This window comes from Scylla paramamosain, chromosome 4, assembly GCF_035594125.1.
Source record: "Scylla paramamosain isolate STU-SP2022 chromosome 4, ASM3559412v1, whole genome shotgun sequence".
In the NCBI taxonomy this organism is placed as follows: Eukaryota; Metazoa; Arthropoda; class Malacostraca; order Decapoda; family Portunidae; genus Scylla; species Scylla paramamosain.
In genome coordinates this window covers 33,180,531-33,199,526 of record NC_087154.1, presented here as the reverse complement: position 1 = coordinate 33,199,526, position 18,996 = coordinate 33,180,531, and the positions used below count along the sequence as shown (strand labels likewise).

The window sequence follows — 18,996 nt, the reverse complement described above, 5'->3', positions numbered from 1 at the left end:
AATAGGAAATATGAATCAAGTTTTGTAATTGCTGTCAAGCACATATCTTACAATGTTACATAATTACTTGGTGTTTTTAATTTACATAGTAATTTGTCATGTTTATGATAAGTATGAATATTTTTTCTCCTAACCAGAGGCTGAATTACGCAGTCTGGAAAACTCTGCACAAATTTTCAATGCACTATCTGACATTCCTGGAGAAATAGATGATGTGACTTGCTTGTTCAAGGTGAGTTGTGCCGAAAATCAGGAGGGAGAAAAAAAGAGAGGGATGGGTGGATGATAGGAGACAAAAATATGTAATCATTATTTAGCTTTTTTTTAAGTAATTGAATCTTGTGCTAGACTTTGATCATTGAAAATGTACATTTCATCATGCTGGAAGCATTAAAAGAGGAGTGAAAAAAGGCTGTTTTTGAATTATCATATTAGTGAATTTTTGTAAATCATTCATGATTTTTTTTTTTTTTAATTCATTAAATCCTTAAAATATAGAGAAAGTAATGAGCATATTTTACAGAGTAGTAAGATATCAATAGGAAAAATGGAATGCTCTTGTCACAGGTTATGGAAAGTGTGTGCGGCAGCTTAACAGATGTGATGGTAGAGACACATCGGAGACGTCATCTTGCTTATCTTATGGCAGACCATGGAGCCCTCATCAATCCTGACCACTCAACTAACTTACCTAAGCAGCAATTAAATCGGTTTGTATATTCTGGTATCCTGTCTTGATTTGAGTAAATTTGTCACTTTCACAAGAAATTATATTATTTAGTTTTGAATGAACAATTACTCTTGTTAAAATTGAAGGATATGCTCTCAGTTCAATCTCAATCTCCTGTTTGATTCACTTTGTTTTTGTGAGAAGTATCCATGTATATAAAAATAAATAAGGTGTTTTCCTCTTTTTTTTCCTTTTCATTCATAACTTTTAAATGTTTATATTAATTTCTATTGTAATCCCTTAATTCTTTTTTTGTCATCATTCAGTCGACAGGTGAACAAGAGCAAGTCAGTTCTTGAGGTTTTATTATTCAAAGGCGATCAGAATGCAGATGACATACGGAACAAGAATATTCGCCAAACAGAGTTACTGGTGGACTTACGTGAGGCAATCCTTCAAGTTGGACGCCACTTCCAGGTGAAGAACTCACACTTTTGATGCTCATAAGCCTTTCAAATCATAATAGTCACACATTTTTATTTTCATATCATGCACTTTTTCCATTTTTATCCTCGTAATCCATTTCTCACAAAGATGTGTGCAGGAATGCTTGTGAGTGTAATGGTGAATGTGATGTCTCAGCTATATGTGTATGTGAAGCATTCCAGTAGAGAAGTCCATTGTAGTTCTTGAGGTATTTGGATACTTCTTCCTCTTAAAGTGAGTTCAAGTCTGAGACAAAAAAAGTAGAAAAGGCAATTACACTTGTTACTTATTATGTACCATGTGTTATGATATTCTGAAACCAGGAGCACTTAAGCACTTGCATATCTTGGAAATGTTGAAAGGAATTGCAGAATTCTTGAGAATAATTATTTATTTATTTATTTATTTAATTTAATTAGAAAACCAGCTTGGGAGTGACCTTATAATATTAGCACATAGTTTAGTAGCTTATGGTAAGAAAATGCAGATAGGTACACACACACACACACACACACACACACACACACACACACACACACACACACACACACACACACACACACACACACACACACACACACACACACACACACACACACACACTATCCCTTCTCATGACTCTCATCTTCTTTGCAGGGGGTAGAGCCTAACTACACCACCACTACCCTTACACCAGACTACAGCATTGAATCTCATTCCCGAGACATCCCCACATTCCTGGCCACAGCTCGCTCTAGGCATCGGCGTGCCAAGGCATTACTGGGTAAGGCAGCTTGGTTAAAAAGAACATGGATTTATTGGAAAATTGTGCATAATTTTTTTGTTATAACATTTGTTTGTGTGATGTTGTTCGAGTGACAAATTATTAGAATTACAATTTTTAAAAGATCTAAGGTGATTGAAGCAAACAGTGGAAGTTTACCTGCAGCCATACTGTGAGGTGCTACAGAAATTTATATCTGAAAGAAAAAAAAGAAAATTTAATGTGGAGTGTTTTGTTGTAGAAGGTAAAGCAATTGAAAAATATATATGCAGTAAACTTTTACTTTAAGATAATGGACAGAAATAGTTTGAAATTGTGTGATAAATTTTATCCAGACATTGAGTAAGGAGAGGAATGTAGGAAAATAGGTGAATGGAGTTGCAATGGATTATCTGATATTATGGTACTGTGAGGTCATTTGATAGCAGTGAAGATTAACATTAAATATTTGCCTATATTCACATGAAATTCTTACTTATATTGATAAAATCTAAGTCTTAAAAAATTATATCTTTTTATCTGTGTTTCAGCACAAGCATCCTTATCTCACTTTTCATCCATGTCCAGATTTTGAGAGGCACGATGATGATGAACTTGGCTTCCGTAAGAATGACATCATCACCATCATATCTCAGCGGGATGAACATTGCTGGATTGGAGAACTGAATGGGCTAAGAGGTATGGTCATCCTTAAAAGAGTGAAATATATTTTTTTTATGTAGGAGGGACACTGACCAAGGGCAACAAAAATCCGATAAAAAAAAATGCCCACTGAAATGCCAGTCCCATAAAAAGGGTCCGAAGCAGTAGTCAAAAATTGAAGGATAAGTGTCTTGAAACCTCCCTCTTGAAGGAATTCAAGTCATAGGAAGGTGGAAATACAGAAGCAGGCAGGGAGTTCCAGAGTTTACCAGAGAAAGGGATGAATGATTGAGAATACTGGTTAACTCTTACATTGGAGGGGTGGACAGAATAGGGGTGAGAGAAAGAAAAAAGTCTTGTGCAGCGAGGCCGTGGGAGGAGGGGAGGCATGCAGTTAGCAAGATCAGAAGAGCAGTTAGCATGAAAATAGCGGTAGAAGACAGCTAGAGATGCAACATTGCGGCGATGAGAGAGAGGCTGAAGACAGTCAGTTAGAAGAGAGGAGTTGATGAGACGAAAAGCTTTTGATTCCACCCTGTCTAGAAGAGCAGTATGAGTGGAACTCCCCCAGACATGTGAAACATACTCCATACATGGATGGATAAGGCCCTTGTACAGAGTTAGCAGCTGGGTGGGTGAGAAAAACTGGTGGAAACGTCTCAGAACGCCCAACTTCATAGAAGCTGTTTTAGTTAGAGACGAGATGTGAAGTTTCCAGTTCAGATTATAAGTAAAGGACAGACCGAGGATGTTCAGTGTAGAAGAGGGGAACAGTTGAGTGTCATTGAAGAAGAGGGAATAGTTGTGTGGAAGGTTGTGTGGAGTTGATAGATGGAGGAATTGAGTTTTTGAGGCATTGAACAATACCAAGTTTGCTCTGCCCCAATCAGAAATTTTAGGAAGATCAGAAGTCAAGCATTCTGTGGCTTTCCTGTGTGAAATGTTTACTTCCTGAAGGGTTGGACGTCTTTGAAAAGACGCGGAAAAGTGCAGGGTGATATCATCAGCGTAGGAGTGGATAGGACAAGAAGTTGGTTTAGAAGATCATTAATGAATAATAAGAAGAGAGTGGGTGACAGGACAGAACCCTGAGGAACACCACTGTTAATAGATTAAGGAGAAGAACAGTGACCGTCTACCACCGCAGCAATAGAACGGTGAGAAAGGAAACTTGAGATGAAGTTACAGAGAGAAGGATAGAAGCCGTAGGAGGATAGTTTGGAAATCAAAGCTTTGTGCCAGACTCTATCAGAAGCTTTTGATATGTCCAAGGCAACAGCAAAAGTTTCACCAAAATCTCTAAAAGAGGATGACCAAGACTCAGTAAGGAAAGCCAGAAGATCACCAGTAGAGCGGCCTTGACGGAACCCATACTGGCGATCAGATAGAAAGTTGTGAAGTGATAGATGTTTAAGAATCTTCCTGTTGAGGATAGATTCAAAAACTTTAGATAGGCAGGAAATTAGAGCAACAGGACGGTAGTTTGAAGGATTAGAATGGTCACCCTTTTTAGGAACAGGCTGAATATAGCCAAACTTCCAGCAAGAAGGAAAGGTAGATGTTGACAGACAGAGCTGAAAGAGTTTGACTAGGCAAGGTGCAAGCACGGAGGCACAGTTTTGGAGAGCAATAGGAGGGACCCCATCAGGTCCATAAGCCTTCCGAGGGTTTAGGCCAGCGAGGGCATGGAAAACATCATTGCGAAGTATTTATAAACCTTTGTATATTGAGTATAGCTCATGATTTCTTTACTATATATATTAAGAATTGGTGCACACATTGTACAATCAAAGAGTTAAAGGACTGTTTATGTTGCACACTAAAAAAGTAAGTAATGGTGAGTTGTTATGCTGCATTGCATCTTACTGTCTTCTTTGAACCTGTTTTGCACCAAGTTTTGCAACTTCATTCATGTACTTATTGGAAATTACACCATGGACCACAGACTTGGTTAGTGCGTAAATATCAAATACTGCACTAAACTTTGAAAATTATCAACATAAAACCTTGAAAGAATACAGTAGGCTTAGCTGTGAAACAATAAGCTGCTTCAAGAGGGGCAGAATGTCTCTAGAGGATGACAAAGTTTATTACAACCATCTGAAAATATTGAAAAAATCTATTGACTTGCATATCAGGACCAGCAAACCACTTAATGAAATTGGCAACATTGTTAACATGTCATTTGGATCAGTTCATTCTATTCTCATGTTTGGTTTAAAGATACACAATGTTGGTGCCAAGTTCATGCCAAGACTCCTGCAAGAATTTGTATAAACATGTCCAGAATGACTCAGTCTTCATGTTGAGGAATTTTTGCAGATTGCTAATCCTAGGTATAATAAGTAATCCCGTGATCCTCTTTGTAGTTAGAACAGCTTTGTGGATAATAGAGGCCTGTATGAGGTTTTGGAGAATGGAAAAAGCAGGCTTTGGGCAATAACTGTGAAGTAGGATATATATCAGGATGTAATGTGAGATGCTTTGATTATATTCAGTGGATGGATGGAGACAGATTGCTTGTTAATGTATTTAAGACCAAAATGTTTAGGTAAAAATTAATGTACATTTTTTTTTCCATTGTGGGGAAAAAAAGAGAACCAAGCAGAATGCAGAGTAATGTGTGGACGAAAATGGTAGTGTAACACAAAGATGTGAATGTTATTCAAATATAATGGTTTAGAGCTATTTCTGTCATGGTCATCTTGTAATAGATCCTTTCCAGAAGAAGCAAAGGCATCAGAGATAGTGATAATGCTGCTGATAATTATGTACTACCTATTAATTTTTCAAGTATGGATATACATTAGCAGAACTGGTGCTAGGAATTGCGGGGCCCAATTAGAAAACTGATGGTGGGGCCACTACTCTACAAAAGTAAAAATTTATATATATTTATATTTCGTGCAGTATGCTCATCTTTAACCAAAATAATATGGTATGCATAATAAATTAATAATGTGATAAATAATAATTTCTCATTCTTCATTTCACATTTTCAGTAGCGGTTTATTCCTTTTAGAATACAGAAAAGGCTTCAGGCAGTAACTCTTTCACCGCTGGCATGGTGCCGCTTAAGGTGTGGGGCCCAATTTGATAAAATTAGTCAAATAAACTTAAAACCGGCCATGAACATTAGTTCTAAATTTTCCCACATTACAAAATTTTTTATAATTTTTCAGGCTTGGTGAAGATTTAGTCATTAACAGTATGAATTTGCTCTTCCAAAGGGTGGTTTCCAGCCAAGTTTGTAGAGGTTCTGGATGAACGTAGTAAAGAATACAGCCGTGCTGGTGATGATGCCATATCAGCCACGGTGACAGACCTTGTGCGGGGAACACTGTGTCCTGCTGTCAAGGCAATCCTTCAGCATGGCATGAGGTCCACCTCCCTTCTGGGTAAGTTATGAGATGGGAAGAAGAAAGACACAATATATATTCATATTTTAATCCTGAAAGCTCTTTTGATTCTTTATATTTGTACATTGATTTAACATAAATGTCTGGAAATCAACAGTGATTGTGCATGATATAGGTGAATGGAGAGTGATAGTGATGAGTACATGAAAATGATGTAGTCCCATCAACCAATGGGAGGAGGTGTGGGTACACTTGGCAGCACCTCTTGGTGTATGGATCCAGTAAGGATGAGGGGCAATCCATAGGATATGTTGTGGTCTTAGGTTTGGAGTAGGTGTGGGATAGGGAACAGTCTCTTTATGAAAGGGTGAGGATAAATCAGTGTTTGCTGTCAGGCCTTGCTATGGATGTATGTGGCCAGCTGTGCTATGCATAAGCTCCTGGGGTGTAGTTCTCAAGTGATGTGGAGTTCTATTCCTGCACCACATTAAAAACCAAACTTCGGAGTAAGTCAGACCATGAAAACCAAACTTCAGAGTAAGTCAGAACCAGCCTAAGTAAGCACCTGCATTTTTTAACTGATCAATTAATTAATTTATTTATTTTGTTTTACATCCATTTTCCATAGTCTATCAGGCTAAGATGGTGCCTTCTGTTGAAGGATTTTAGATTTGGGAACTGTTGCCTTGAGTGGATACCCTTTCTACCCTTGAACCACGGCCAGAATTCAAATCTGTACAGCATACTCCTTGTCCATCTAGGTCTTGGTTAAGGTAAATTTAACCAGGATCTCAGTGTCAAGCACAATAGTTTAACCCTATGTGATGAACCACATATCATGAAGAAAACCTTAAGCTCCACCTATAACCAGGTAGTGGGAAGAACCTGCATTTCTCAAGATTTGGAATTTATTTATTTATTTATTTATTTATTTTATTTATTTATTTTTTTTTGTATATGTGTGTGTGTGTGTGTGTGTGTGTGTGTGTGTGTGTGTGTGTGAAAGTGAATGACACAACTAATGTGTGGTGCAAACCTGGATGGGTTTGCCAACTGGGTATATAGATAGATAGATTATTATTATTATTATTATTATTATTATTATTATTATTATTATTATTATTATTATTTGTTATTATTATTCAGTAAAGTGTACAAATTGTCTTTTTTACTTTTTATGTTGTGACATCAAGGTACATCAGCGTATCCCTTTCCATGAGGGGGTGATGGGCCTAAGAGTGAGAACAATGTGTGCATGAGTATGTAGTGCTTTGTCTTTCCCCTGTGGATTGCCGGCCTGGTATATACGTAGATAGATAGATAGATAGACAGATTAAAGTTTAAAACTTTTGTTTCTCATTTCTTTATCAATTTTCAAATTTTGATACATTTTTTATCATTATTGTTTTGAAAAACAAAATGTACGTTCATTTGGGTAACTTTTTATCATCTCATAGCACTTAATGGTATTTATTTATTTATTTGATGATATAATTTTTTCTTTCTTGGATGCCACTGTGCTTATGGAAGGTACAATACAAAATGTGCATGATTAATGATTCTTTTTTCTGTGCATCCTATAATTACATATCAGTCCTGTGCTTCATTTGTCTGCATGTACTCCAGGTGGGCCCTGTCATCCCTGGCTCTTCATTGAGGAGTCGGCAGCTCGGGAAGTAGAGAGAGACTTCTCCTCAGTTTATTCCCGCCTTGTCTTATGCCGCACTTTCAGACTTGATGAGGATGGCAAGGTCTTGACTCCTGAAGAGGTGAGTAGTTTATAAATTCTTGTACATAATCTATAAACTTAGTCAAGCTAAGGAATTAGGGAGTGAATATCCACAAGTAAGAAAGCCACAGAAAATCATCTTGTATTTCTTTTCTTCCTTTTTAGAGTACAGCCTTCAGCATCACTTTTTATATATATATATATATATATATATATATATATATATATATATATATATATATATATATATATATATATATATATATATATATATATATATATATATATATATATATATATATATATATATATATATATATATATATATATATATATATATATATATATGTATATATATATATATATATATATGATAGATAGTAAAGTGTCAAACTGTTCTAGTGGGGAATTGTATCCAGATTCTTATGTTTATAAACTGTTATAAATTTTACCACACTAACACTTATAAAGCATATCAACAAAGTAAGAGAAGAAGAGCTAAGAACATGAATTGTGTGTATATCTTTTTTTTCTCTCTTTTATTTGTTTTCCTAGATATGATAGGGTTTGTGTTTCATTTTCTGTAATCCCAGTCATGTTTTCAACTCCTTCAGATTACACTACCTTTTCTATATAAAAGGCTAACATCACCACAAAGAAAATGCAGTAGGTGAAGGAAGGTTCTTGTCCCCAACCCACACACACACAATCCTTGATATTCACAAACATCCTTGAAGACTAAACTTGAATCCATTTTTGGATCCCATGCCTTAAGGGAGGGTGAGGAGAGGTCCTCACAAACCACACTCACACCATAAGAATAAGTAATGCTTTCTTGTAATTGCAGCTGCTGTATCGGTGTGTTCAGGCTGTCAACATGAGTCATGATGCTGTACATGCCCAGATGGATGTTAAACTGCGTTCTCTTATTTGCTTAGGACTTAATGAGCAGGTGAGTTTAGTATTATTTTTGTCACTTAAAAAGATACTACAAAAGAATTTATCACAGGAGGTGAGAGAGAATAGGGAAGGAGTATATAGGGAAAAAAGTGTAGTTAAAAATTTGGTTTGACACAAGGTCATTAGTAAAATAGCAGAAAAGTAATTTTAATGTAAAGAGGTTAAGGGAGAAATAAAGGAGGCAGTGGTGGTGCTGGAAGAATGAGGAAAGTGGATAGAATGCTTATTGAATGGAGACAGGACGTGAAGGGACTATGGAGGAGGTACTTTGCTAATTTTATGAATAGAGAAGTGGGAGGATATTAAATTCCAGAACAGAAATCAGTACTGGACAACTCTTTCTGCAGAATGAGATGAAGCAAAGACTCTGGACATTGATGACATAATGGGAGAGATTGATTGGTTGATTGATTGATTGATATATTTTATTTGCCTTTTTGTAACATTATTGCATTTCTGCATTTCATACAAAGTTAGATACATAAGGCCAGGTCTATGAAGCCGAAGCTTTTATACAGACCTGAATAAAAAATTACACAAGTAGCGCAAATATTTACACCCTAACTTGTTCCTATTTCAACCAAAATTTTGCACATGATAGAAGTAATAATAGACTACGTGATTTGTTGTTTTCAACACATGACAATGATAAGTCATAGAATGTATAGTATGCTATACCATGTCACATATATGTTCACATACGTGAGCTTCATGAACACAAACATAGGTACCACATATATGTTCACATATGTGAACTTCGCGAACACAAACATAGGTAGACATACTTACATAGATACCCACAAACATATATACTACAACATATAACTGCATACATACACACATTCATATATGCATGCACAGACACAGACACTCACATATATGCAATCTGTATGCGAACATATGTACAGCATGATGCATACATGTGGGCACACAATATGTGTACACACACACATGGCCGCATACAAACCTGTGCACATACATACACATACTCACATACATACATAATAAATGTATGCATGGTTACATACATACTTTGCTGTAACATATGTTATATTAGCCAAAGTTTTTTATTAATTATATCATTGTTAGTGATGTACATACACATGTCCACAAGATATGCACACCTGATATGTGTATCTGTGTATCAGCATATAATAGAACATGATTTAAAGACATTGCTATGGTTAGTATTCATAGTTTAGAAGTAAGAAACATTTCATTTTGTTTTTAAACAAATTGATAGAGGTTAGTGATTTAGTTTCCTGCGGGAAGCTGTTCCACTCCCTGACGCCCCGCACACTCACACTTCTCTGTGTGAGGACAGTCCTACAGAGAGGCAGTTTGAGATCATTTGGCCTTCTAGTGTTATTAACATTATTGGATAATAATTCATAAGATGTATTATTTGGATATATTTATATTGATTTGAAAACAAATTTACAAGTTTGCAAGAATATTATATTGTCGACTTTCAAAAGGTTGTGTTCACAAAATAGAGGATTAGTATGATCATACCGTTTTTTATAAAACATTACTCTCATTATTTTTTTCTGCGTAACAAGTAACCCATCTAGCGTAACAAGTAACCCATCTAAGAGTGTTTTAAACACTCCCCCCAAAATTGCTGAACAGTATATTAGACGTGGATAAACAGTACACATATATATTAATTTCAGACATTGGACAGTTATATTGTTTTTGATTTTGTACAAGATACCAGTTATTTGTGACAATTTACTACAGAGTTGATGTAGGTGTTGTTTCCATGTTGATCTATCATCTATTATTAAGCCTAGAAATTTTATGCAATTAACTTTACCTAACAAATTGTCTTTTATCTTTACATTAATACCAACTTCATTTATGTTTGTCAGACATGACACCATATAGAAAGTTTTAGACACGTTTAGTGTAAGTCTGTTACTTGTTATCCAGTCAGATACCTTAATTAATTCATGATTTAAAGTATTAACCATTTCCTCCATATTTTGTCCCTGGACGTATATAGCAGTGTCATCAGCGTAAAGCAAGAATTTAGTTTTGTTGCTTGTACGTACTATGTCATTCACATATATTAAGAATAATATTGGCCCCAATATCAATCCCTGAGGGACACCGTAATTAATTTTATATGTTGATGAAATATTGTTGTAAATTGTAAATTGTTTTCTAAAACTCAAGTAGCTCTTTATGAAGTCATTTGCCTTTCCTCGAATGCCATATTTATTTAGTTTACTTAAGAAAATATTGTGTGATATCGTATCAGAGGCCTTACTTAAATCATAAAATAAAGTAATTTGGTTACATTTGTTATCTAAAGCATCATGAATACTTTGGCACAGATTATGAATTGCTACATCTGTTGAGTACTTGGGCCTGAATCCATACTGGGTTTCTGTAAACAGCGAAAAGTTAGTAAAGTAGTCAGTTAATCTAATAGCGAAAACCTTTTTGATGATTTTGCTGAAGCTGGGAAGAATAGAAACAGGCCTATAGTTATTGTGCTTACATTTATCACCTTTCTTAAATATTGGGATAATTTTTGCAGCCTGTAATTGCTTAGGAAAGTATCCTTCCTTAAAACATCTTTTAATAATAAACTTTAGAAAAGGAGAAATGTCATCGCTGCATTCTTTTATTACCTTCATGTTGATGTCATCATATCCAGGTGAAGTAACTTTGAGACCAGTAATAATATCCTTAATTTCTTTCTCTGTGTGTTTGGTCTTAGAAAAAAGAAAATGGCACATGATCAGGAAGGAAAGAATTTAATGGTACAGTGGCAAGACCAATGTATGCAGCTAATTTACTGGCAATATTACTAAAATAATTGCTAAACCCTTCAGCAATATCATTGTTGTTAGAGAAGATTTTGTCACCAAAATCCATTGAAGATGGCAATTTTGAGACTTTCTTTGCCATTAAACGGTTGAGTATTTCCCAAGTTTTCTTTGTATTACCTGACTGTTGAGATAATTTTGATTTGTAGTAGTTTTCTTTAACCACTCTAATTATTGATGTCAGCTTGTTTCTATACTTTTTAATGTTGTTTCATATGTTAATGGCCATTTTGCATATAATTTTTGCAGCTTGTTGCAGTGTTTTATAGATTTTATTATTCCTGCTGTTATATAAGGTTTTCCAAGGTGTTTTCTTTAATTTAGATTTTTTTAGAGGGAAGTTTTTATTATACAAAATGTTAAATTTATTCATATATAATTTGAAAATCTTTTCAACTCCTTCAATATTAAGAAAATCTGAGTTCCAGTTAAAATTTCTTAAGTCTTCTCTAAAGGCCCTGATATTGTCAATATTGTATATCCTACTTATGTCAACATATGAAGTGTTACTCTGAACATTTAAGGAGAACCAACTTAACACAGGAAAATGATCACTTAGTATTGTATACAGTATACCGCTTTTGATATAATTTTGTATGTCATTTGTCCAGATGTGATCTATTAAAGTGGCAGACCTGTCAGTCACTCTAGTTGGTTTTATAATTATTTGAGAGAAGCTATAACATTGAAACATGTTAATGTATGTTGTGGCATTTTCATTGATATGTTACAAATTGACATTATAATCCCCTATTACATAACATTTCATCTTTAAATTCAATAATACTTGTAAAATTTCTTCCATAGACTCAAGAAAATCAGTGAATGTTGAGTTGGGAGGTCTATATACCATACCAATTATAAATTTAATTGGTTGTGACTTTTATGAATAATGCCTCAATATGTGACAATTGCAAACAAGCATCATCAATAATCACACCTTGAAATTTACTAAGAATGTAGATAGCTAGGCCACCACAAAGGGTAGACTTATTTTGAAAATATGGCATGTAATGATCTAATTGATACAAATTACAAATACTATCATTAAGGCGAGTTTCACATAAGCCAATGACATTGAAAGTGACACTGGATGGACTTAAACATTGGTTATATAGGGAGTCCAGGTGTTGAGGTATATTAATGATATTTTAGGAAAATATTTTTAATCTATTACTAAGAAACGATTGACTGTGTAACTCATTACAAAAAATATAATCACATACGGGATCACATATTTTAGGTTCACTTCGATGATCTACAGTATGACTAGGATGATCTGCTTCATTAGAATTGTTAAAGTTTAATGTATTAAGAACACTTAAAGAATAACTTTCATTGGTAGTATTAATTGCATTGATAAAAGAGATACTTGAATTTGAAGGAAATGCAATCATATACTGATGGTGTGGGTATGTAATCTGTTGTGGAAACAAAGTGTGATAACATAAGATTGAATGAAAATCCTCTTGGTTATAAGCTTACCCAGTTACCAGGTAAAATCCAAAATCCATAACATTACCTGTCCCAGGATTTCCAAATTAGGGATTGTAACCTGCACCTGAATATGTTGAGAGGATGGTGTAAAATGAAAGATCTAGAGATAGACCTATGAAAATTTGGAAGTGATCCAGAAAGATCTCAGGTATCTATGGTTGTGCTAGAGATACACTAGAGATCTTGCACCCAGATGAGTTACCATAAGATGAACATAAGGAGACATGCAAGCATGCATGGAGTCTTCTAAGATTATGAAGATGATTGATGATGATAATGGTTACTTTTTTTTCATTCATTGCTTTTACTGAATTATTTTTAGGTACTTCATCTGTGGCTGGAAGTACTATGCTCTAGCGTGGAGGTGGTGGAGCGATGGTACCTTCCATCCTCTTTTCTCCGCTCTCCTGGCTGGGTCCAGATCAAGTGTGAGCTGAGGGTGCTGGCACAATTTCCCTTCACCCTCAATCCAGATTGGGAGCTGCCTCCACCTCCTAACCAGGACCAGCGACCACTCCGAGAAGGGGTGAGGGACATGCTAGTGAAGCACCACCTCTTTTCATGGGACCTGTGAGACTGAAAGGAATTAGCACCATGTGCTGGAGGTTTATAAAACACAGTTGTGAATCATTTTCAGAGTTTTTAAACTAGTTTTGAAGGGACTTTTGATCCATAGGTTAGAGGTATGTTTAAAAAATGTGTAGGACTGAGAGAGAGGGAGAGATGGCAGAAGAGAGAGGGGAAAAGAGAAAAGAAAAGAAGAGAAGAAGAAGAGAGAAGAGAAGAGAGGGAGAAGAGAGAGAACAGAAAAGGAGGGAAGATGGAAAGAAGAAAGGATAATGTTAGAGGTGCTTTAATCTTTTAGAGGAAATGATATTCTGTCTGAATTGAAAAGACTGGTTTTGAAGTCTTTGGCTGGATGGTTGATGCTGTATCTCTTATTCACTTAGCATAGAATAGGAATGAGAGGTAGGCTAGGATATGTGATATTGTAATTTGGAATGAGTGGAAGGCCAGCAGTTCTGCCCTTCTATACATATGTGTGTGTGTGATTATATGGGAGTGGAAAGTCGTCATTCCTGTTGTCATGTACATTTGTGTGGAATTAATGTGGATATGGACTCTTGCTGGAAGAAATTAAAAATATTTTCTGCCTTCCCATGAAAAGTGGTAACCAGGTGAAGTATAGAAAAAGGTTTAGCACTTGATAGATAAGTGAAGTAGAGTGTTATACGTAACTAAAATTAAGCTGAATGTTAAGGAAAATGTAATATTCAGTTAGTCAGTTTGTGTTACAGACTGCTGTGAGTGTCTTTTCATTAAGAGAAGCTTGGATAATTATTCCTGATATAATATATATTTTTACTCTGATGATGGTGCACAGTACACAATTGCCAAAGGAAAATTAATCCCTCCATAGTTAGCACTGATGTCACCATCTTTGCTTGCATTATTAAGTTAAGGTCATCATTTACATTTTTTACTTTTATTTTGAAAAGAGGATTTCATGTTTAGATTGGTTGGCCTTTGTCATACATGCTTTTGTGTCTCTGCCAATTCTTTTGTTTACATTTATTTATCCATTTATCTTTTTATTCATCTATTTATATATATGTATTGTTTATTTTTTTATGATTCCAAGCTTATGTATATTAGTTTGTTGATAAGTCTGCGTGTCTTTGTTTTCATTACCATGCTATTTTATATGAAGAACCAGGGCATTTGTAAAGCATTTCTTGACAAAGTTTGTTTCAAGTCTCATGATTTCAGGAACTTGAGAAACTTTGAATGTTGAGACTGACATACTGAGAGACTTTTCAGGCATATTTCACCTTCTGTAAACTTATAGGATTTTGTAAATGTCAGCTATTTTTTGGGGGGAGGAGTCTAATCTGGTGAATAGATGTGAGTGTGTGTTGTAGGTAACCATAGACCTCATGATACTGCTTCCTCAGGTCAGACTGTCAGAGAAGCAAATAAACTTTCTCTGCATACATACATAGCTGGCTGTAAGAGAAAATACTACATTGCATGTGTAGTGTTCATGAAATTTATCATGGTTGTTAGTTCTTAGTGGAAAGAATATTTATAGCTGTAGTGCACATTACCTTATTGCAGTAAGATATATTCATTGTAGTCATACATGTTTATTTGTTGTATGCTAAGTATTTTTCTCAAAAGGTGTTTATTTTTGTATCTATAATAGTTCAGAAAATTTGCTAGAACTGCTTAGCTGTATAAAAACTCATCCTGAAAGTGCACATTTTAAATTTGTCATTGCCTTACACAATCATATCCACTGAAGGTGTCAGTGTCACTCTACAAACTCACTTTCACATGTGGTGCCCACCAGCTACAAGTTGTCACAGGAACCTCACAGTGCACCATTTTTTTGTGCAGTGCACCTTTGAAGCAGAATTTTGATGCAACCTCCACCTCTAATACTCTGCTTTTGGCTTGAAGGAAACCTACTCAGGCCCATAAATTGAATAATTTAACCCCATTCCCATCTGAATCTCTAGCCATTGCTGTAAAGTTGTAATGCAAATCTTCATTCAACTATTTCAAAATGAAAATGCCTTGGGGATTATTTTTTTTTTAGACAAAAAGTTGAAATTATGTTGGTTGATATTGATATGAAATAAGCATGACATTGAGCCATAAGTAATTCAGGTTTAAGATGAAATGTAAATCTTATATCAGGAGATATTCACTGGTTGTAGCCAGCATGCAAATACTGTATTGGTATATTCTAACTTTGTTCTTCCATTAATCCTGAAAAGTGTGGTTATCCAATTGACTCAGCTGTATAAAAAAAAGAAAAAAAAAAAGAAAACTTTTATAGTGGTGTTAAGTACAGTGAATATTAACTCTGAAAGACAAGTTATCATGCTCATGTCCCTACAGATGTAATATGAGTTCCAAACTCCACAAAATATCAAAGCTTTAAGCTGCATCAGCATAATGCACCACTGAACCATGAATAGAAGAATGCATGAATGCAAGATATGGGAATGAGGGAGTAAATTTAACTTTGCTTCTTCTTTCCCTCCTTTATTTCAACCAGATGGCACCACTGCTATTACAACTGAACTCTTCGCTCAAACCTTTGCTAAAAACTCTACCGTGGACGATTCAGGGCTTGTTCCTCCCTCTCCTCCACCTTCTGACTGCTTCATGCTACCTATTAAAATTCTTCACAATAATGTTTTCCGTGCCTTCATTGGCTTAAACCCTCGGAAGGCTTATGGACCTGATGGGGTCTCTCCCATTGTTCTCTGAAACTTTGCCTCCATGCTTGCACCTTACCTAGTCAAACTCTTTCAACTCAGTCTGTCAACATTTACCTTTCCTTCTTGCTGGAAATTTGCCTACATTCAGCCTGTTCCTAAAAAAGGTGACCATTCTAATCCCCCAAACTACCGTCCTATTCCTTTAATTTCCTGCCAATCTAAAGTTTTTGAATCTATCCTCAACAGGAAGATTCCTAAACATCATTCACTTCAGAACCTTCAGATAGAAATCAGATAGAAATCAAAACTTTTAAAGCTTTGATTTCCAAACTACCCTCCTACAGCTTCTATCCTTCTCTCTGTAACTTTATCTCAAGTTTCCTTTCTGACCATTCTGTTGCTGCTGTGGTAGGTGGTCACTGTTCTAAATCTAACAGTGGTGTTCTTCAGGGTTCTGTCCTGTCACCCGCTCTCTTCTTATTATTCATCAATTACCTAAACCAAACTTCTTGTCCTATCCACTCCTACGCTGATGATACCACCCTGCACTTTTCCATGTCTTTTCATAGATGTCCAACACTTCACACAGGGAAGCCACAGAACATCTGACTTCTGATCTTTCTAAAATTTTTGATTGGGCAGAGCAAGCTTGGTATTTTTCAGTGCCTCAAAAACTCAATTCCTTCATCTATCAACTCGATATAGCCTTCCAGACAACCATCCAATCTTCTTTAATGAGACTCAACTGTCCCCCTCTCCTACACTGAACATCCTTGATCTATCCTTCACATATAATCTGAACTGGAAACTTCACATCTTATCTATAGCTAAAACAGCTTCTATGAAGTTAGGCGTTCTGAGACATTTCCGCCAGTTTTTCTCACTACCTCTAGCTGCTAACTCTGTACAAAGGGCCTTATCCATCCATGTATGAAGTATGCTTCACATGTTTGGGGGGGTTCCACTCATACCGCTCTTCTAGACAGGGTGGAATCAAAAGCTTTTCATCTCATCAACTCCTCTCCTCTAACTGACTGTCTTCAGCCTCTCTCATTGCCATAGTGTTGCATCTCTAGCTATCTTCTATCACTATTTTCATGCTAACTGCTCTTCTGATCTTGCTGACTGCATGCCTCCCCTTCTCCCACAGCCTTTCCCTCACCCCTATTCTGTCCACCCCTCCAATGTAAGAGTTAACCAGTATTCTCAATCATTCATCCCTTTCTCTGGTAAACTCTGGAACTCCCTGCCTGCTTCTATATTTCCACCTTCCTATGACTTGAATTCCTTCAAGAGGAGGTTTCAAGACACTTATCCTTCAATTTTTGACTACTGCTTTGGATGCTTTTCTGGGACTGGCATCTCAGTGGGCTTTTTTTTTTTTAATTGGATTTTTGCCATGAGTGGTGGATAGAGTTTGCATCAAAACTATAATGCTTGAATGCATCTTCGCCTTTGGAAGAGTTGATGCACAGTGCTTAGTGATGTGAACATATGAACTGAAACCATGAAATATGGATATGTCTCTTTGTTTTCTTGCATTATAATGGTTTCAGAGTATTTTGGATTTTTTATTGGCTTTTACTTGTATATCATGTTTTAATTATCAAAGTACAATCTCTGCTCGGAGTGCAGCCATGTAACATAATATTAAGGAGGATGAGGTCACTCACATGTAGAAGTTGACAGACCTTGGAAGGAATGGTAACAAAATTCAGACAGTAGAGTAAATGAACAGAAAGGAACATTGATTCTTGTAGAATCATATCTACATAACTGAATGGTACTGTGAGGTTCATGCTGGGTCTGTCAGCTATGTGTCAGAGCCCCCAAGAGATCTTCCATCATCTTATTGACTGCTTGGAGTAGTGCTGGTACTGCTAATCACTATAAGCAAACTGACTGTCCACACAATGCTTCCCAACTGATGCCTGTGCCGGAAATGGCAGTTAGTAAAAGGGGGACTAGCAAATGATTAGATTAGAAATGTCCTGGGGATTATGGGGACATATTTGTGTAAATGGTTTAATGTACTGTACCTGTGCTCCTTTAAATAGTTTCCCATTGGTGTGCAAATATTATTTGTGACATGTTTATATAATCTACAAATACATGTACTATCATGTACCTTCTCTGGGAATGTAGTGATCCTTGGCATTTTCATTTTTTTTTTCTTTATTGCTAGAAGACATGCATTATTTAGAACAGTATTATGCAGATCTGTTGCATTTTATATTATTTAGCATTGGTAGCCTGCTATAATGTAGTACAATTCTTATAAAATTACTACTTGACACTGTTTATGACTTCCCTTAAAGCTTTGGTACGTCTGTTTTTATTGCTTTATGACAAGTTTAAGGACACGCACTATTCGCAAGTATGGAGTCATTCAATCCACATAAGGTGAATTAATAGCAAATATTCTTGATTTATTGGACATCAACATTGGCAGGCCGGCCGGATCTTATATTACATTTCCTCTACCACAGAAGCGCTAGACATTTACGAAATACTTTCGAATAGTATAAGGTAGTCCTGTGATGCTCCATTTATTTGAGAGAAAGAAAATGTAAATTTGCATATATACATATATATCAGTTAATCATTTATTAATCAATTAATCTTATTTTGTGTATTATTATTATTCTATTTTTTTTTTTTTTTATCTTCTTGGATTCGAACAATCACCGTAAATAACCCTTGAAGACAGTACTGTGCATTGTGTCAGCAGACGAGTGATGGGTGTTGCCTCAATTAATGTTTTTAGTGTATTATATTTGGATTATGGCTTATTACTCCTTTGATAATTTTTTCGTG

At 35.6% G+C, this 18,996-nt stretch overlaps 1 protein-coding gene across 4 annotated transcripts in view; it reads left to right on the top strand.

Annotated features, from left to right (window-relative positions):
- LOC135100020 (small G protein signaling modulator 3 homolog) overlaps positions 1–18,473 on the top strand; it is a 29,426-nt gene extending 10,953 nt beyond the window's left edge. For all 4 annotated transcript variants that reach the window (XM_064002855.1, XM_064002854.1, XM_064002852.1 and 1 more), the window contains 9 exons: positions 138–232; positions 568–710; positions 997–1,147; positions 1,793–1,919; positions 2,487–2,597; positions 5,792–5,959; positions 7,547–7,689; positions 8,497–8,601; positions 13,269–18,473. In XM_064002855.1, the coding sequence (XP_063858925.1) occupies positions 138–232; positions 568–710; positions 997–1,147; positions 1,793–1,919; positions 2,487–2,597; positions 5,792–5,959; positions 7,547–7,689; positions 8,497–8,601; positions 13,269–13,520 (1,295 nt within the window). In that variant the 3' untranslated portion in view covers positions 13,521–18,473. The remainder of the gene's footprint in view (positions 1–137; positions 233–567; positions 711–996; positions 1,148–1,792; positions 1,920–2,486; positions 2,598–5,791; positions 5,960–7,546; positions 7,690–8,496; positions 8,602–13,268) is intronic.
- The last annotated feature ends 523 nt before the right edge of the window (positions 18,474–18,996 follow it).